Source organism: Callithrix jacchus, chromosome 1 (genome assembly GCF_049354715.1).
Source record: "Callithrix jacchus isolate 240 chromosome 1, calJac240_pri, whole genome shotgun sequence".
In the NCBI taxonomy this organism is placed as follows: Eukaryota; Metazoa; Chordata; class Mammalia; order Primates; family Cebidae; genus Callithrix; species Callithrix jacchus.
The window spans coordinates 86106994-86127968 of record NC_133502.1 but is presented as its reverse complement, the minus strand read 5'-3'; the positions used below and the strand labels follow the sequence as shown (position 1 = coordinate 86127968).

Genomic DNA, 20975 nt, shown 5'->3' with positions numbered 1-20975 from the left:
TGCCTGTAAGGTCTGTAAGGAAATCTGTAAGACCCTGCCAACCATCATTTTGCATAGCAAGAGCCCCGCTCTGTGTTCCAATCTGGAGAAAAACTGTCCTCAGGTACATGAATCCAAGAACACGCTTGACAGAAGAGTGGAAAAGGGAAGCCTAGGAGGTCTAGAAACAAAAATCTTAGTAGTAAGCAGTGCTGGAAGGCTGGTCGGCAGCTGGAGTACAGCTTGTGAGCAGCATATTGGGATTTTTGTTTTCCATGTTAGACTCTATTCCAGCTCTTTCTATGGAGAGTCCATGGTTTTATGATGGCTTGTTGATAAAGGAAAGCTCTACATTTTTTTAGAGTATTTGTCATTTTATTCCATTTTATGTTAGGTTAACACTGCCATTTTTCTTTTATTATTCAATGTCTTAGCAGCTGATGTCTCCCAGGGGAGGAGTACTCAGAAAATCATGAGGGTGCATTTCCTGGAAACTCTGTGATTTCTTTCTCACTGGGCTTGCCCTGCCTGTCTCCCTTTAGAATCCTTGTGACTCTGGGTTCCTGTGGAGGAACTAGGGCCTGGTGACCTCCTGGTTCCTCAGCTATGATACAATTTCTCTTTTGTTCTCTTAACTCAAGTAGGTCCTGAGCAGCCCAGCAGAGGTGATCTCTTCTCCTCACCAGGGGTGGTCTGGAGTCAATTGATAAGAATCCTCTTTCCTTGGCCCTTACAAAACAAATCTCAGCCTAAAGACAGCTAAAGGGGAGAAAAATAACTGCAAACCGACCACTCCTTTGTACCCCCATTAAGTACAGAAAATTAGATAAAGAAAAATCAGAATACCAGGAGGCAGCAGACGCCTCCACAATGCAGCTTAGAAATAAAATTTCTATAGATCTGCTGTCCTTTTTTTTTTAATCACATAGAAGAGTTTGCACAAATCTCATTTTTTTCACTTGCTGCATTTTTTGTGTCTTGACATATTATTTTGAGGAAAATATCTCTGAATTTTATCCTTGCTCCTCAATTGTGGTTGAACAGGAACTGTTAATTGAGTTTAGTCATTAAAAGAAGAACAAAGTATTTCATCATTCTTACATATTCTGGTTGGACTCGTGATTAAAGAAGACAAATAGAAACACTCACACATCAGCCTGGTGTGGATAAAACCAAAAACAGTGATGCTCACAGGCATGCCTGAGAGTGGAATAATGGTGGGTGGGCGGGGGGGGGTGTGTGTGCCTGTTTACTGGTAGGAGTAACTCTCATCATCATATTCCAGCTCATCTTCATCATCATCCAGCAGCCCGTACTTAAATTTCCGGTAGACTGTGCCATCCTGGCCCATGTAGACAATGTCATCATCGTCATCCTCATCATAGTCCCAATCCCTGTACTCAATCACCTGATCCTCTTCAAAGCTGGTGCTCTCTCTATAGCTGCTCTTATAGGAGGAGTAAGACTTGTTGGGGTCCGCCAGCTTTTCATAGCCAGCCTTTTCTGTTGCCTGGACTCGGCCACGTGACTTCCTCCACACAACCACAGCTGCCCCCAGCAGAAGGGCCAGCATCAGGGAGGAGGTGATGAACAGAGCTGTCTTGAAGTGCTCAGCTGCAGGCCCAACCTTGCTTGTTCGAAGGATGCATTCTTCTGTTGGAAGTCCCCAAAGGAAGAGGCAAGAGGGAAAAGGTGGAAGAAATAGAATAGAGAGAATTAGTTTCTAAGCTAGAATTTCACCTTTATTTTAAAAATAAAAAATGCTAGGATCACTGTCTCTGCTTTTCCTTTGTTTAATTTTAATTTTAATTTTATGTAGAGACAGTGTCTCATCATGGTGCCCTGGCTGGTCTCAGACTCTTGGGCTCAAGAGATCCTCCCACCTTGGCCACCCAAAGTGCTGGATTACAAACATGAGCCACTGCACCTGGCCTGTCTCTGAATTTCCTAGAAGGCACACCACTGTATAAAATTGGAGTATGTACCCCCTGAGAATCCTAGTCTATGTCTGATGAAGTCAATAAATCCTTCTAGAAAGGTCAGTTTGCCATCCAAAGGGAGTTCCCTTATCCCTATATCTCATAGGTCATCTGGTGGCTACCAGATGTCCAACCTTATCAACTGATTCTTCTCTTTCCCTCCTAAGAAAATATTTCATCTTGGACCAAGCTCTAGTTATTGCTAAATGCTCTATTTTTTTTTCCCCAATTCCAGCTTCTTTTCTAAGACTGAGTCTTCTCCCAAGCTACCTTACGCTGGGACCAGCCTGACTGTCCCACCACTTAAGGGCAAGAGCAGATAATTTATAAAACTGCTGACTCTGAGAACCATGTGGGGCCTTAACAATTACTTAGCCCAATTTGTTGTTTGACGTTCGAGGAAACTAAATTCCATTGAAAGTAAATTGTTACATTGTCAGAGACAAGACTGTTTGTGGAGCAATCAGAATTCAAATCTAGGAATCCTAGCTCCATGCTACAGTCTGAAGACATCAGGACAGAAGGCTCTGACAACTGTTCCATGGCTTCCTGGAGTTTTGTGCTCCTAGCCTGGTAGAAAAAGAAGTACCATCTTTAAACCCTATCAACTTGAATGATAGGCAGTTTTTTTCTATCATTATTAAGAGTTTTTTTGTTTGAGATGGAGTCTTGCTCTGTCACCCAGGCTGGAGTGTAGTAGCACAATATTTCGGCTCATTGCAACCTCTGTCTCCCAAGCTCAAGCAATTCTCATGCCTTAGCCTCCTGTGTAGCTGGGACTACAGGTGCACGCCACCTTGCCTGGCTAATTTTTGTATTTTTAGTAGAAATGGGTTTCACCATATTGGCCAGGTTGATCTCAAACTCCTGACCTTAGGTGATCCACCTGCCTCGGCCTCCCAAAGTGCTGGGATTACAGGTGTGAGCCACCATACGCAGCCATTATTAAGAGTTTTGAAATCCAGAGCTCTGACCCCTGTCATCCGTCAGCCTCTGTTTTGATGCATTGATTGAGAATATGGAGTTACCAAAACTGTTTCATGGAAGGAAAGATTCAACTATAACTTTAGTAATAATGATGATTTGTCTTACTTTTTATTCATTTATCCAGGTGGTATGATTTGGGTAATCAAAAAAAAAAGGCTATTTTTTTTTCTGTTCTTTAACTCACCACATGGGAGTTTGAAAGAACCAGAGGGAAAAATCTATCAGGCCATGTTGGATGTACAAGCTGAAATACACAGTAGGTTTTCCATAAATATTTATTGAGCCTCTTGGATCTCCCTTGTTCAGGGGATACTTTCATGAGAGATTCTAGGTATGTTCTACACACTAGATAAATGAATATAACACTGCTGCAAGATGCAATGATTTTTGCTTATTAAATATTGACCAATGAAATCTGATTCATCATGACTATGTATTTTTCTTTTTTGCTAGTGCTAAGCAAGTTTTCTATTTTATCATAATTCTCATGGGATTTTACCTAACAAGCCAAGTTTCTTCTTCTAAAGTAACAGACCTACCATTATTACATTAATCATTAGCAAGTTCAGCACAAAATTCTTCCCTGGAGAAAACATTAAAGCATTGGAGTGATTGATAAGCAATCTGTGTGTGGTACTGTGAGATAAATACTGCCCAAAGCAGTAGAATCAATATAAAAATCCTTTTGAGGTTGTTTTAATTACGAGGGTGCCATATGCAACCATGCCTTGCATACTGTTCTCTAACCCAGGTCTGCAGAGTCAGGGTTAGCCTTTGTGATATGGTTTTTTGAGGGGGTAGAGTGTCTCTGTAAAGAAAGATCAGGTAATCAGGAGCATTTAGACTTTTGCAGATTGCTGCAGGTGTCTCATCAAGAGCCTCAGGGGGACCAGGAAAGCTGACAAGATAGTTCTTAGTTGGAACAGGCTTTCACAAACTCTGCACCCAACATGCACAAACTTCGGGTTTCATTTGAAGGTGTTAATGTTGTAAGGGTTATTATTTTTAGCTGACACTAGATGGATATTAGGCAATTAGACCCTCAATGTAGGTGTGTATGAAGAACAGAGAAAACCAGGTGCTCAGAGGGGTAGGAAAGCTAAAAGAAGGAAAATGTTTTTGGAGAGATGATACTTAAAACCCAATTGAAAATGCTGATCAAAAATAAAAAAGAAATGGCTGGTAGCAGTTACGGGTCTGGGGTTTTCTTAACTTACAAATGGACAGACTCACAAATATGGCATCTCTTTTTGTTGGTGAATGTTACTTCTGAACCCCAAGGAAATTATCTACTTCTGGTATAGAAAGTATATTTTAAGAATATGTGTTTCTTTTTTGAGAAGAAATCTCTGTTTGAGATCTTTCTAAGTTTGTGACCAATGAGAATCAAGCACCTACATGGATGGGGTTAGATGTGGAGACAGCTGAGGGACTGGAAATTAGTAAAGGGAGTTTTACTTCTTATCCTTCAAGAAAAATTCATTTCTAAAATGTCATCAGTCTCTAATGAGAAGTCTAGGTTTGGGCTGACTTTCATGGAATGATTCTTCCACAGAATCAAGATAATATTGACATCAGCTTCCTTGATAGTTGATTCTTTTCCTTTTTTTCCCCAGGAGGGAAGAACGAAAAAAGGAACAAAGTAAATTTATAAAGATAAAATGCTAGCTCTACTTGAGTTCTAGTCTCGGAGGCAAGCAGAGAATCTAATTCCAGATGAGCTATTTTAAAAAAATATTTGAGATGGTATCTTGCTCTGTCATCCAGGCTGAACTGCAGTGGTGTGATCTCAGTTCACTGCAATCTCTGCCTCCTGGGCTGAAGAGATCCTCCCACTCAGCCTTCTGAGTAGCTGGGACTACAGGCATGAACCACCACGCCCAGCTAATTTTTGTATTTTTAGTAGAGATGGGGTTTCTCCAAGTTTTCCAGGCTGGTCTCCAGCTCCTAGACTCAAGTGATCTGTCCACCCTACACTCTCAAAATCCTGGGATGTGTACAGGCGTGAACTCTCAAAGTACAGGTGTGAATCACCATACCCAGTCCCCAGATGAAACTTTTATTATTGGTGTGGACATAGGCATGCAAATCCAACTCTTTGAGCCTCAGTCTCCTCATCTGTAAAGTGGGACTGATAATCTCTACTTGTGAAATGAGACCATGGGCATGAAGTTTCAAGTACAGTAGGCCCATAGTAAGCACTCAATAAAAAGGTAGCCATATTGATTCTCCTGAACTTCCCATGCCCCCTCCTTCCGTCCCCATTGGCTTTCTGAGCACATGCCCTTCCTCTGCAGACTGCTCTTGCTCTCCCCTCACCCATGGTGTCCTGGCAGTCACAGCACTCCTGGGCACTGGTGGGATCAGAAGTGTTGCAGCAGTGGAGGCAGCGGCTGTCGTCCATGTGCAGCGCCAGGTTGGCAGGGCACAAAGTGCAGTTCTTGGCCCCTGGTCCCTTGCATTCTGTGCAGCTCTCGTGGCATTTTTCACAGTTAAATTTCTTTCCCTGTTAAGAGCAATCAGGAGGTTCCTTTTGAGTGCAGAGGTATTAACAAGGCACTGGAGTTTCCAGATGGCATTTCATCTTGTCTCCAGAAGGAGGGCGGTGTACGGGGGACAGCAGAAGGATGGTGTGTTCTGAGCCCATTTTAACTGTGCTGGGTGAAAAAACCAACTGTCTGTGATGGGGTAGAATCATGGCTGGGTACTGCCCTTTGAGATCTGCTAATAACAGTGGGAGAACAGATGTCTAGAACAGCTTGGGTTAGGAACTGACAGCTCATGTGCTCAAGGATAGCTCAGGTCAAGGACTAGTTTTATCTGGCCCACAATATTGACTTTCAGTTTAAAATATTTTGCATTCATTTCTCACATCTCAAAAGGGGGATATTTCACATGTAAATTCATTCTTAATTTCTCTTTAGAAACTAGAAGACCTGTCAACACTGGATTCATCACTCCCACGTGGCAATGGCCCTGATTTTCACTCTTTTGATACAATCCCTAGCACTTGCTATTTTGTCACCAACATGTAGGTGATATATCAATTTCCTTTCCTTCAAGCTTCAAGCTTACGTTGTGGTTTTCTTTGACCCAGCATGTATGTTAGTGACCTGCTCGGCCTCTGTGCTTATTGGATTCTTGTAGTTTGGCCCCAGAATAAGGTATGTTGTGGCTCTGTTGCTCAAGTAGTTAAATCTCTATGGGAAGAAGTAGAGAGATGAGAAGAAAGTGGCTTCCTTCCCGACAAGTTATTCCTTAACTGGCACTGGAAATGTGGGTTAGGGAAGATGCATTCCTATTTTACTACTGTAACTTTGGAAGTATGGTATGATAGAGAAATAAAGAGGACTATAAATTGGTTTTATTGAGCACCTTGGCGTGTTTCAGGCACTGTTAAGGTTTTCTCAGCTGTATTACCTTGTTGAATCCTGTATCTCATGTATTACCACATCCTTCAGGTTTAACCCCAGCTTTGTTACTTACCACTCATATAATCTTTCTTTTTTTTGAGACAGGGTCTCACTTTGTTGCCAAGGCTGGAGTATGCTGGTGTGATTGAGTTCAAGCAATCCTCCTGCCTCAGCCCCACAAATAGCTGGGACTACAGGTGTGTGCCACCACGCCCGGTTAATTTTTGTATAAGATGGGGTTTCACCATATTGGCCAGTCTGGTCTCGAACTCCTGACCTCATGATCTGCCCGCCTAGGCCTCCCAAAGTGCTGGTGTGAACCACTGTGCCCGATGTGAGCTACTGTGCCTGGCTGGTAGAAGATTTTAAAATATTAAACATACACTATTTCTATAGTATGAGAATTCTGGGACTTTTTGATTGCCCGGAATGACACGAAGAAACTAAGCTCATGTTCCTCTTTGGAGAGAGCAGATGTCTTCACACCCCCTGCCCTCCATACCTCTCCCACTCTGTATTTTCCAACAAGACAGTCCGAGGTGCAGATCCCTCCCATGAGGTGGTAACTCCACACACAGGTTAGGCAATTCAACGCTCCTTTTCCTGAAAGAAGAAACACTTTAAGTTATGATATTGACCTTGGATTTCAACCTCTGTCTTTGTTCCGGAACACTTAAAAACAAGGAATATGTCAAGTAAATTGAAGAAGGGTGAATTGATTGATGATATGAAAAAGAAAAAAATCTCCCACACAAAGTAAAAATAATACAATTAGTTCAATCGATGTAGGTTCTCAGTCTGAAAATTGAGGATTTAGGGATGACAGATCTTTTATTACAGCAAGAGAAAAGATTTTCAGAGAATGAGAAATCATGTAGAAAGCATATAAAACCTTTATTCATCCTTCTGCTTATTGCTTAACTAGTGTGGAGGATGTTACTAGCTGTTTGGACGATTGCAATACTCAGTGCATAAATCATGAATAGACGGTTTCTAATTGAGCAACAACACTAAACTTGGCACTTAAAATGCTAGGGCTGAAAGGATTTAGCAGCTCGTTTTGTTTGGTGGTTCTTAATTTTGGGGTTGTAATGATGGTGATAGATTCCTTTGAAATTCTCTTGAATGCTGTAAGTTCTCTTCTCAGAAATTTGACATTTATTTCTTATTTATTTCTCATTTAAAAAATATTAATAAATAAAAATTAAGGCCCAGACATGTAATGTCACCTATCCAGGGTTACATAGGTGGTGGTCAAGATTCAAATTCAAGTTTGCTGACTCATAACCTCTTGACCTTTCTTTCTTTTTTTGTTTTTTTTTTTTTTTTGAGATGGAGTCTCCTTATGTTGCCCAGGCTGATCTCAAACTCCTGGACTCAAGGAATCCTCTTGCCTCAGCCTCCAAGTAGCTGGGATTATAGATGCGTGCAATTGCTCCTTGCTGAGGTGCTCTTTCTACCACACCATTTGCCTTATCACATGAGCCACCAAATAGAGGGGTTGGAATTTACAGCCTGTGTTTCCTATGGAGGCAATACTCTTCTCTCCTAACTCAGACACCCCAAAAAGGACAGGCCCAGACATTTTTTTCTATGCAGGTATCAAGGGATAATAACTTCTGGAAACTTTGGGGATAGGAGACCAAACCTAGCTCATTCTGTTAGGAATTCTTGAGCATTTTTGCTGTTAATTTTAAAATGGGAGCATCAGATTAATGGGCATAGAATATGCCTGGTATTGTAAGTTGGAACTTGATATAGGTCTTCCCATCAGAACAATCATGTAAAGGGTGGTTTTTGAACTTGAAGTGGAACCATGATCTGTCCTTTACATTCACAATGTAGTTACATTGACTTTTCATGGCTGATCTGTGAGCTCAATCATTTATAATGTTTCTGTGGAAAAATAAATTCTAGGCTCTAACAACAGCTTAGAGAATAAACACCTTTACTACTGAACTGCTTCTTAGGTTGGAAGCTGCCTGTAGCGATATAAATTCAAAACCACTTTAGTTTTACCTTAGCTCTAGCTTCATACAGAATTTCCTGCATGTTCTGGAACATTATTGTGGTCTCTGATGGAAAAATCAATCTTCTCTTATTTTCATTCTTCCTTTTTCCCATTCTACATTTTTCTAAAATATAGCTTAGATGTCTTACTTCAGTTTTTAACACAAAAGAGGTGTTTTTTTTTAAATGATGAGAAATTAAGGGTAGATACATGCTCTCACTTTAATGTGCAATCTAAAACAATTGAACTCATAGAAGTAGAGAATAGAATGGTGGTTACCAGAGGCTGGGGGGACTGGGGAGATGGTGGTCAAAGATTATAAGGTTCTAGTTAGACAGGAAGAATATGTTGTTGGAATCTACTATATCTTGTGATGATACTTAATAATGTACTTTCAAAATTGGTAAGAGTAAATTTCAGATGTTCTTATCACAAAAATGAGTAAGTATTTGAGGTGACAAACTCTGGTTTTTTTCTTCTCCAACTGCCTTCACAGGAAACAGAAGCTGTAAGATTTGGACCTCCTCTATCTGGTGGCTAAGGCAGATAGTGTGGTAGAAAGAGCACCTCAGCAGGGTGCAATTGCACACATCTGTAATCCTAGGCTGTTGCCCAGGCTAGATTGCAATGGTATAATCATGGCTCACTGCAGCCTCGACCCCCTGGGATCAGGTGATCCTCCTACCTCAGCCTCCTGAGTAGCTGGCACTACAGGTGCACGTACCATACACAGCTAATATATATTATTTATTTTTATTTTTACTTTTGAGACAGACTCTTGCTTTGTCACCCAGTGGTGTGAACTGGACTCACTGCAACCTCTGCCTGCCAGGTTCAAGCAATTCTCCTGCCTCAGCCTCCTGAGTAGCAGGGACTACAGGCATGCACCACATCTGGCTAATTTTTTGTATTTTCAGTAGAGATGAGGTTTCACTATGTTGGCTAGGCTGGTCTTGAACTCCTGACCTCAAGTGATCCTCCTGCCTTGGCCTCCCAAAGTGCTGGAATTACAGGCATGAGCAACTGTGCCTGGCCACATTTTGTTTACTTTTTGTAGAGATGAGGTCTCACTATGTTGCCCAGGCTGGTTTCAAATTCCTGACCTCAAGTGATCCACCCACCTTGGCCTCCCAAAGTGCTGGGATTACAGGTGTGAGCCACTGTGCCTGGCCTGATGGACATGTTAATTAACTTGACTTAATTATTCCACATGGTATACATAGATCATGACATCAATTTGTACCCTATAAATATATATAATTATAATTTGTCAACTTACAATAAAATAAGAGTAGAAAACACCAAAAGAGGGGAACAGGGCATAGCTAGGTTAGGTCACAAAATTCCTGCCTTAACATTGGTTACATTTTTTTTTTTTTGAGACGAAGTTTTATTCTCATTAGTAGAGATGGGGTTTCACCGTGTTGGCCAGGCTGGTCTTGAACACCTGACCTTGGGTGATCCACCCACCTCAGCCTCCCAAAGTGCTGAGATTACACGTGTGAGCCACCGTGCCTGGACATGGTTTGTTACATTTTTCTCGAAGACCAACAATAAATTGTCTGAGGCCCAGATCCCAGGCAATACCCAAGGGCACTACATGTCAGCTTTGGGTGACAAATCAGGGACTTCATTTACATCTCCTACACTGATTTATTGCCAAACCTGCACACTTAGGGTACCCAGAATCTTTTGCAAAAGCAGTTTGTTAATTTCTAGAATGCTTTCTATTATTTTAAAGTTTAATATCCTACATCTATCATTGCTTCTAAGGATCTGCAGGGGCTTTGGGACCTAAAAGACAGGCATTTTGGCATTGCTTTAAAACTCAGAGCAGCTCACCATCTGCTCTCCTTCAGACTGAACCCCATGGGATGAATTCAAATGCGAAGCAACTTCTGAGCTCTGTTCATGAGCCTCAGTCCACACAGAAAGATGCATCTTGGGAGAGTTAAGAGGCTTTGGTTACTCAGCCTGGATTTTGATTCCAAACCATTTTATGAGGAGAAGAAACAATAACACAAAATCAAAAAAAAAAAACAAAATAGAAAAAGTAAAATTTTTTGAGGAGGATAAGTAAAAAGTTAAGTATGTAAAGGCAAGGAATGAACTAATTATGGAGGCATCAGTTACAGAGAAAGGTACATATTAGGCCTGAGTGTGCTACGTTTTCCCAGTCTACCCCTCCTTCCATGCTTTTACATATTTTTCTTTTCAATATCTTAAAATTGTTGGGCAGTCCAAAGTGAATGAAATATATAGTTGGTAATTTCTTATTTAGGTTGCAAAATTTTTCCTGATTCTTTCATGCATCCTCATTTCTTACTATGAGAGCTAATGACTTAAGAAGGAAGGAACTCATCTTTTCTTTTACCTGGTTTATTCTCACGAGAAAAACCTGTCTCCAGATTTTGTATCTATATGTTGCAAAACCAGATGATTAGCACAACATTTTCCTAGCCAGCAAGGGACATATGTGCTACAGTAAAGACAGGATTGCTCACTGCAAAGAATTATATGAAAAAATAACATTAAATAAAAAATTTAAATTAAAAAAACAATGATAGCAGGAAAAATGAGTATCAAAGAGAACTTCAACTGGGCAAGTCCATGGGTTGATGTCAAATATGGGAGGAAGAGGTACGAACACTCCGGAGGGCTGCAAGATTCATCCACTAACTCCTGTTCTAGAATGTTTTCTATTATTTTAAAGTTTAACACCCTACAGATACATTAAACTTTATTAATTTTTATTTTTGAGACAGATAATTTTTATTTTTGAGACAGACTCTTGCTTTGTTGCTCAGGCTGGAGTACAGTGATAGATCTCAGCTCACTGCAACCTATTTCTCCCAGGTTCAAGCAATTTTCCTGTAATTCTCATCCCTTGAATACATTCTCATGGATACTGTGAGGATGAACTTTTGAGACTGGTAATGCCCAAAACCATCATCCTTGATTCACCCAGGAAATCTCAAACCCAAATAAAGACATGTATAGTATTTCTATAGTATAAAGCCACAGTAACCAAAATAGCATGGCACTGATACAAAAACAGATACATAGACCAATGAAAAAGAATAGAGAACCCAGAAATAATGCCACACACCTACAACCATCTGATTTTTGACAAAGTCAACAAAAATAAACAATGGGAAAATGAATCTCTGTTCAATAAATGGTGCAGGGATAGCTGGCTAGCCATATGCAGAAGAATAAAACTAGATCCCTTACAATCACCATATAGGTGATAACTCAAGATGGATTGAAGATTTAAATGTAAGACTTCGGCCAGATGTGGTGGCTCATGCCTGTAATCCCAGCACTTTGGGAGGCCAATGTGGGCTGATCACCTGAGACCAGGAATTTGAGACCAGCCTGGCCCACCTGGTGAAACCCCGTCTCTACTAAAAATAGAAAAATTAGCTGGGCTTGGTGGTGTGTGCCTCTAGTCCCAGATAGGAGGCTGAAGCAGGAGAATTGCTTGAACCCGGGAGACAGAGGTTGCAGTGAGCTGAGATTGAGCCACTGCACTCCAGCCTGGCCAACATAGCAAGACTCTGTCTCAAAACCAAAACAAAAATACGCCAGGGGTGGTGGTGTATGCCTGTAGTCCCAGTTACTTGAGAGGCTGAGGCATGAATATTACTTAAACCCAGGATGTGGAAACTGCAGTGAGCTGAGATTGCATCACTGCACTTTAGTCTGGGCAACAGTGTGAGACTCAGTCTCAAAAATAAAATTAATAAAATAGATGGGACCAATAGACACTGGGAAATACAAGAGCAGGGAGAGAAGGAGTGGGGCAAGAGTTGAGAAACTACATATTGGATACTATGCTCACTACTTGGGTGACAGATTCATTTATACTCCAAGCTTCAGCATCATACAATATACCTTTGAAACAAACCTGCACATATAACCCCAATCTAAAATGAAAGTTGAAAAAAAGTATTGTTTTTCCAACTGTGCTTACAATATCATGAATCATTTCTCTAATCCCCACAAATAACTTCAAAGGCTGGTGTCCTGTTCTGTCTGGTTGCCAGTAAAAGACATTAGCTCACCTAATGATGGTTGTCTAATCTTAATTAGAAACCAAATACCCCCTACTGCACTGAGCTGCTCAGTGCACAATACTAGTGGTTGGAATTAGGGTTGTCAGATCTCACAAATGAAAATAAAGTATTTTATTGGGCAACTCTATTTGAAATAAAGGTCTCACACATCCAATAATCATGGTAACAGAGATAAGTTCAACTTTTCAAAAAAGAATCAAATAGCCAATATTTACCACCACATGGCCAATGACAGTATCAGCTTTCTACCACTCCCATTCCACCCCAATTCAGTGTATTTTCTCATCTGTTATCTAATTCTGGTTAGATGTTTTGAGCATTAACCCCATGTGTTTCTGGAATGAAAAAGAGATAACATGGCTTAATGAGTAGTTACTGCTGTTTGGAAGGCTAATTCTTTCTTGGGCGGGAGTCAATTGCGAATGGGCACAGACTGGGAACCACTATATGGTAAAATTTTTATGGAGCTGCCTTAGGGGCTTCCCGGGAGTAGTGGAAAGGGGCATCAGATGGGGCTCTGAGGTGGTTCCTCTGCTTCCACCCGAACAACTCTGCCTGGATCAGTTTACCTAATATGGTTCAGCCTCAGATTTTATCTGAGGAATGTGGCCACTGCTAAAATACCATTTGAAACCATTGCTCTAGATTATTACTGTGGTGTCCAATACAGTAGCCACTACAGGTGGCAACTGAGCACTTGAAATATGGCTAGTGCAACTTGAGTTGTGCTGTACATGTAAAATAAAACATCTCTGTAACATGTATGTAGATTACATGTTCAAATATTTTGGATAAATGTGTACAATTAAAATTATACTTATTTTAAATCACGTTTTATTTCTCTTGGACAGTGCTGATACATCACTAAGTACAATTACACAAATTAAACTAGCCTGGGCTGCAGGGACCTTGGCTGGTTTGTTCACGGTTGTATGAACATTGCGCCATAAATAAATGGATGAATGAATACACAGAGTACTAAAGGAATATAGAACGAAGGGTCTAGGGGAGGCTTTCTGGAGGAAGTGAGGACTCTCTAATGGATCTGAAAGAGGTACCCAGGCAGAGCAGGCTGGAGAAAGTATTCCAGAGAGAGAAAGTGGGTGAGGTTGGCTTAGGTTTATGGCAACTAACTATGCCTGGATTAGAGGATAGGAGAGGAGATGGTGAGAGATGAGGCTGAAGATGAGAAGAGATCTGTGTTGACGGGTCTCATATGCAAAGATACAAAATTAAAATTCTATCCTGGCCAGGTGTGGTGGCTCACACTTGTAATCCCAGCACTTTGGGAGGCTGAGGCAGGCAGATTATTTGAGGTCATGAGTTTGAGAGACCAGCTTGGCCAACATGGCAAAACCCCATCTCTACTTAAAAAAAAAAAAAATAATATATATATATATATATATATAACAAAATTAACCAGCTGTGGTGGTGTGTGCCTGTAATCTTAGTTACTATGGAGGCTGAGGCAGGAGAATCACTTGAATCCAGGAAGCAGAGGTTGCAGTGAGCCAAGATTGTGCCACTGCACTCCAGCCTGGGTGACAGAGCAAGACTCTGTCTCAAAAACAAAACAAAACAAAACAAAATTCTATCCTAAGGTCAGTGGAGAGTTGTTTTTAAGTGGAGGTCAGTCACTATATTTGTTGTGTAAAGAGATCAGTCTAAGAGCCTATGGAAGACTGATTTATTACAGACTGACTAATGCTAAAGATAGGAAGACCAAGTAAATAATTGGTAAACTATTCAGATAATGAATGGTGAGTCTGAACTATGGCAGTGACACTAGACTACCAAGAGAGTGGAGATGGAGTTAGGAGACATTTAAGGAGTAGATTTGGCAAGATTTGGTAACAAATTGAATGTGGGGATTGAGAGAGGGGGAGGAGCAGAGGGTAATGGCCAGGTTACAGTCTCAGGCAACTGGGTGAATGGTGGAGCCATTTAACCAGATAGGGAGCATCAGAACAAGTGGTTTGGGAGTGCAGTGAGTAGTTGGAGGTGTCTGTTGAGCATCCAATTAGAGATATTCCATTAGCAATTGTATGGAACTGGAGCTCAGGAAAACCATTTGGGAAAAAGAGACAGATTTGGAGATAACCAAGACATAGGTAATATTGGAAGCCACCTTAAACTTGGAGATGGCTTTATTCACATGTACTTGGGAAGAAGTTATTTTAAAATATAATGTCATCAAGACACTCTTCAGGAGTTCCAGATCAGTAGCTAAACAGTAACGTGCTGATGGTCTTCTCCCAGTGTGGGGGAATACGTGATTTCTCATCTCGTTTTCCCTAATTCTTGGCATTTCTATGTCATCAACCTATTGCCTCAAGATGAATCATTTTGGAAGGAAACAACAACCACCACCACCACCAGGATTAGAAGCAGGCTCTAACAGGTTGGCCTTTGCTTGTTTCATCTAAAAGTCTTAAGTGTCCCTCCTGCCATCCCACCAGGCATTTGGATTAATAGAGTGAGGCTGGGCAATGATTTAGGGTATAATCCTCTTCCAAGAATCTCATTATCCATTAGTAACACATATGCATTAAAAATAATATTTTATAAGTTCAGATTCTGACATCCCATTCACATTAAACATAATGAAATTATAGAATAAATATAAAGAGAGAAAACAAACAAAAGATAGATGGCCTTACAAAGAAAATGAAATCTCTTTGGAATATGAAGAAAATATAAATGCAAAATGGTAGTCAGATTCAAGCCATCCACCTTCTCTGCTCCAGGACTAGAAGTAGGAATGGTGGCTGCGAGTTCACCTTTTCTACCAAAATAGGAACTAAAAGTGTTTTACATAAGACCAGGACCAAAATCTAGGCTTAGAGCTTAAATCGGGAGTCAGATTGAGATTCTGCCTTCGTAGACATAACTTCCTGATGAGAACTCTCCTGAGCTGCTAATTGAATTGCTGATGGGATCTGTGCTGTCACCAATATCACCTCCAGGAACACTGGAACATCTTGTTTCTGGACTGAGTCTCAGGTTGGAGAGAGGGATAGAGTTAGTAAATTTCTGGACTATGAGAAGTAAAGATAAAAGAAGAGATAAAGGGAGTAAAGAACCAAAACCAAAATATTTCATTTACAATGAGCTTAAGACCAGCATTCCAAAGTATATAGATAAAATGAATGCTAAGAAAGATGACAGGCCAGGTGCAGTGGCTCATGCCTGTAACATCAGAACTTTGGGTGGCCAAGATGGGAGGATTGCTTGAGCCCAGGAGTTCAAGATCAGCCTGTGCAACATAGCGAGACCTCATCTCTATTATAAAATAAAGTTTAAAAAGAGATGATAAACACAATAAACAATTAGAACATGAATTTACATCAGATAATACTGATATCATAAAGACATTTGACAAAGTCTTTAAAATTGGTATGTTTAAGATGTCCATAAATAAATGAAGACATAGTTTCCACAAATAAATCATAAGACACAATAAGATCAAAAATAAAAATGGACAAGAAAAAGAAACAATTAGAAACCTTTTTTCTTTCTTTCTTTTTTTTTTTCTTTAAGGCATGGTTTCACTCTGTCACCCAGGCTGGAGTGCAGTGACACAATTACAGCTCACTGCTGCCTTGACGTCCCTTGCTCAAGTGATCCTCCCACCTCAACCTCCCGAGTAGCTGGAATTACAGTTGTGTGCCACCATGTCTGATAATTTTTGTATTCTTTTGTCGAAACAGGATTTTGTCATGTTGCCCAGGCTGGTCTCAAACTCCTGGGCTCTCGTGATTCTCCTACCTCAGCCTTCCAAAGTACTGGAATTACAGGTATTAGCCACTGCAACTGCCAATTAAACATCTCAAAAGTAAAAATATAGTCACTTAAAAACAAAAAAATAGATGGGTTGGACTTTAGACTGAACACAGAGAACAAATCAGTGAATGAAATGGAGTGCCGGAGAATTAACCTAGTATAACTCACATAGAGTCAAAGGGGTAAAATATAAAAGAGTAGGTAGGATACAAAGGACAGGTCAATAAACTCTAAATTGCATTTAATAGAAATTCCACAAAAGGATATTGGAGAGGAGAGTAGAGAAACAATTTTTGGAGGTCTAATAGCTGAACATTTTTTAACTTGCAAAAAGACATTACGAGTATGTTTCCTATTCATTCATTCATTCATTCAGTGAACACTTAATGAACACTTATATTTTATACTCTAGAGTAGAAACAAGGGATACACAATGAAGTAGTATAATCCTTGCCTTTGCTTGGGGGGCTCATAATTAGTAGGAGAGATGGACATGTTTAATTAAAATGTAATATAAAATTTCTATGAGAAAGCAATGTATTACAGAATTAAGGAGGAAGAATACTCCTGAGAGGACTAACAAAAGCTTCATGGAGGAGATGGGATGATACTCAAGATGAATCTTTAAGTTGAGAGTTCCCTAGAGCATTGTTCTTCAGGAAGACGAAACAAAGTCAACAGAGGCATGAAAGAGCATGGCATATTTGGTGGCTGCTGAGTGGTTCTGGGTAGTTCTAGGTGGTTCCAGGTTCTAGAATACATGGAATAAGAGTCTTTAAGACATATGATAGAGACTGATAGGAAAATCTTAATCAACTTTTAAAGATAAAAGCACTTATGGGCCTGAGCGTTGGCTCACATCTGTAAATCCCAGTACTTTGGGAGGCCAAGGTGGGTAGATTATGAGGTCAGGAGTTTGAGACCAGCCTGACCAACCTGATAAAACCCCATCTCTACTAAAAATACAAAAATTTTCCAGGTGTGGTGGTGCACACCTGTAAGCCTAGCTACTCAGGAGGCTGAGGCAGGAGAATCGCTTGAAACCAGGAATTGGAGGTTGCAGTGAGCTGAGATTGCATCACTGCACTCCAGCCTGGGTGACAGAGCAAGACTCCATCTCAAAAAAAAATAAAGAAGAAGAAAGAAAACACTTATTAAAAGTTTTTTGAAGGGTAATAAGTAAATGCATAGAATGGAGAGATCTACCATATTCATAAATACAGTAACTCAGGATTATAAAGATGGGGTTTTCTCCAAAATAAATTCAATGTAATGCCACTCAATATCCAAATCGTTTTTAAAAATGGACAATTTTTTAAAAAATGAAACGACTGATTATATATTTACATAAAAGAACTAAAAATAGTCGAGATAATTTTGAAAAGAACAGGAATATATCCTACCAGGTAATACATTTTTCTAGAAAGTTTTTTCTTTTTTAAGTGAATCAAACACATTGCTTTATTTTAACATCAAGCTACTAATAGTAACAATGTGGCATGATCCCAGTAGAAGATATTAAAATATACATATACACATAAAGCTGAGAATATGTGTATGGGAATTACAGAAAACATCAAAAAGGTCCTCTCAGCTATTCCCCAGAGGATTTTCCATAACGTTTCAAGGTAGTTAAGTTGGCAGAAAGGTGGCCACCCAGGTTCACCGCGGAGTTCCTATTTTGACTGTACTGGTTATTCAGAGAAGAGTAGCCGGAACACCATTTTCAAGTCCTCCCGACAGGACACATCCACTTTTCTCTGCGTAGCGGACTCCCTAAAAGCGCTCGACTTAACCTGGCAAGAAACGTGCCTCCAAGAAGTGGCAGCGTGAGGACAGGAGTCTGGACGCGCATTGTGGGGAGAACCACGGAGCAACCTGGGCATCTCCTACGCCCCGCGTCTCAAACACCCTGGTCCCCAACTCTCCACACATCGCTGTTGCGCTCCGGCCATCGAGGCCAAGCGGCTGCAGGAAGAAAAATCTCTGCCCTTGCCAGGGAGGGCCTTATGGAGGGAGGGGGCAGCTGGAAAGGAAAGAGAATCTGAGCCGAGAAGGCGCCGACGGGCCTGGGCGAAAGGGGTGCGACCCACCTGCGCGACCTCTTCGCCCTCCTTCAAGTACCGCATAGGGGCGGGTTGGACAGGGACACGGGTCAGCCTCCTCTAGCCTCCAGCGAATGCTCCTTCTCCCTGACCCTCTAGCCGCTTCCCTCGCTCCCTCCCAAGGCAGCCGAGTGCGGAACACAAGTCCTAGGCAGGGCGCGACGGAGGGACAGCGGGGGCGGATCACGACCCTCCCCCGGCCCCGGCCCGCAGCGCTGCTCCTAGACCCGGCCCGGCGCGGCCAGGGAGGCCCCAACATTTCAGGAGGCGCGCTCCAGCCCTCCGCCGGCCTATCCCAGCGCTTCTCAGTCTCCGTGCCCGGGTCCCAGAGCGACTCCGCCACAGGCGCAGACCCCCGCTCTCTCCCCGCAGCTAGCAGTTCTGCAGGGATCATAGTTTCCTGCAGGGTTTTGTCTGCACCGCCGAATCTCGCGCCCAGCCGCCCGGAAAGTTTTAACAAAATGTAGAAGTACTTCTTTCCTAAATATTGAGAAGCATTCATGGTGATCACATTTATGGAAAGATGTAAAGAAAAATGAGAAATTCGAATTTTAGGACAATCATTCTGTCATTAGTGTACCAGATGACCTGATGTGGCGGCAAGATTCAGAAGTGGTGACCAGCCAGCTGCTTCAAAAGGTGTGATACTAGATACTGAGAATGGAAAATGAGGATAGTGAGAATGGAAGAAGATGTCATTAGATAACTATTTGGGAAAGAGTGTCAACAGACCTTGAAGTTTCGCTTTGTTGGAGGTGGGTGGGTTGGGCGGGCATCAAGGGTAGGAGTCAAGGAGAACTTCAAAGTATTGGTCCAGGCTCGTGGGTAGATGGTGAGCCTTAAGGATCTCTGGGACAGACAACTAGGCTTCTGTAAAAGAGGCATGGAGCTTGGGAGAGTTTGAGGCAGAAGTCTCAGGGAATAGTGAAAGTAATGAAAATAAACAAATTTCCCTCAGTGATTCAACACGTAGAGTAGGAAAATGATGAGTGGGCGAACAATACTTCCTCGAGGAGATGATGCCTGTCTCTGGGCCTTGAAGGATGGGGGATGGGCAGGAGCAGCCCAGGTTAGAGGGAAGATGGGGAAGTTAAGAGCAAACAGAGGGCACTGATGCTGGAGAGGATGACACATGAGGCGAGAAAGCAAGAGGAACCTCCAGGTGGTGAGAAGAGAGAAAGGGGCAAAGAAGGAAGAAAAACTTTCATTTTTCTATACCACATGCAAAATGTCAGACAGACTCTCACCTTTGCATTGATCACAAGTTGGATGGCATCTCTCACAGGTCTGTGTCCTTTGCTCGGCATAATAATGGTCTGGGCAGGTGCGATGACATTCTCCTTTGGAGCGAAGTAGAAAGAAAAATGTATCGCAAGACAGGCAGTCTGTGGGCTGTGGGCCCTGGCACATCTTGCAGCTCCTGTGGCACTTCTCACACCGGCCGGTGGAGTTTTCTGCATAATATCTGAAACCAAGGGAGAAGAAAAGATGGAATGTGAAGCTTTGCTCCTAAATTGGTTGCGGTGGAAAACATGGTAGTCAGGTTTCATTTAAAAGCTGGGTGACTTTCGCCTCTTTACCTTACTAATTAGATCACTGCTAATGCCACTAATGAATCCAATGATTCCCAGTGTTCTTACCTGTAAATTGGGCCAATCTCTACCCTACTATTTGTGAAAATTAAATTGGGTAATACATATGAAAAGACCTAGTGCTTATCACACCTCGTAGCACCTACATCGTCACTAGCTACCGTTGCCTTTTTGTTTCAGGTGTGCCTCTCCAAATTCATGCTTTAAGTTGTGGTTAATAGGGGGCATCAGGGAATGGAAGGATTTTTTTTTTAATAGAGATGGGTATATCACTATGTTGGCCTGGCCATTCAGGCCAGGTGCAGTGGCTCACACCTGTAATCCCAGCACTTTGGGAGGTTAAAAGAGGGTAAAGAAATTCTTGATAAGGATGAACTTCTAAAGCTCATCTGATTCATCTCTGTATCTCTAGACATCAGCACACTAAACCTATCCTAGAAACCTAAAGATTCATCTTTGGTTTCTCTGGTGCAAAACTATAGGTCCCAGTAGGCTTTTTTGGTAGACTAATTCAAGCTCCATGAACTTGCTGAAAACTCATCCCATGCCTAGGTCATGGTGAGCCTTCCTGTATTTAGCCATCTGCCACTGATCTGAGTGAGTACACTTGTACCTCAGTGGCCCAGCTTGTCATAACTTGAGACTTGCTTCACTTTCTGCAGTTATGTGAAGAACAATGACTACCATGTGTCAATCTGTAAGACTGAGGTATCTGAGAGACAAGGCAATGATGAACTGAATAGTTGACAAAGGCCACATGAGACTCAAGAAACCATCAAGGAAAAGTGAAATCTACACAGAGCAGAGGGAATACATGGGATTAGAGTCAGAAGATCAAATTTTTACTCCTGACTCTGCCATGTATTAGTAGCTACGTGACTTTGGGCAAGTCACTTACCCCTCTGGGCCTCAGTTTCTTCATCTGTAAAATGAAGAGAACTCATATCAACCTCATGAGATTGTCACAGAATCAAATCATAATGTAAAGACACATTGTGAGTGGAAATACTTTGTAACTCTTAAGCAGCATCCCAAATTCTTTTAACC

The 20975-nt window shown here is 41.5% G+C and overlaps 1 protein-coding gene across 3 annotated transcripts in view; it reads right to left on the bottom strand.

Annotated features, from left to right (window-relative positions):
• Positions 1-880: 880 nt before the first annotated feature.
• The window catches only part of PCSK5 (proprotein convertase subtilisin/kexin type 5), a 470824-nt gene continuing 450729 nt past the window's right edge, over positions 881-20975 (bottom strand). For all 3 annotated transcript variants that reach the window (XM_078366047.1, XM_078366050.1, XM_078366053.1), the window contains 4 exons: positions 19584-19801; positions 6861-6961; positions 5265-5451; positions 881-1632 (listed from right to left, as the gene is read on the bottom strand). In XM_078366047.1, coding sequence (XP_078222173.1) covers positions 1229-1632; positions 5265-5451; positions 6861-6961; positions 19584-19801 — 910 coding nt within the window. In that variant the 3' untranslated portion in view covers positions 881-1228. The remainder of the gene's footprint in view (positions 1633-5264; positions 5452-6860; positions 6962-19583; positions 19802-20975) is intronic.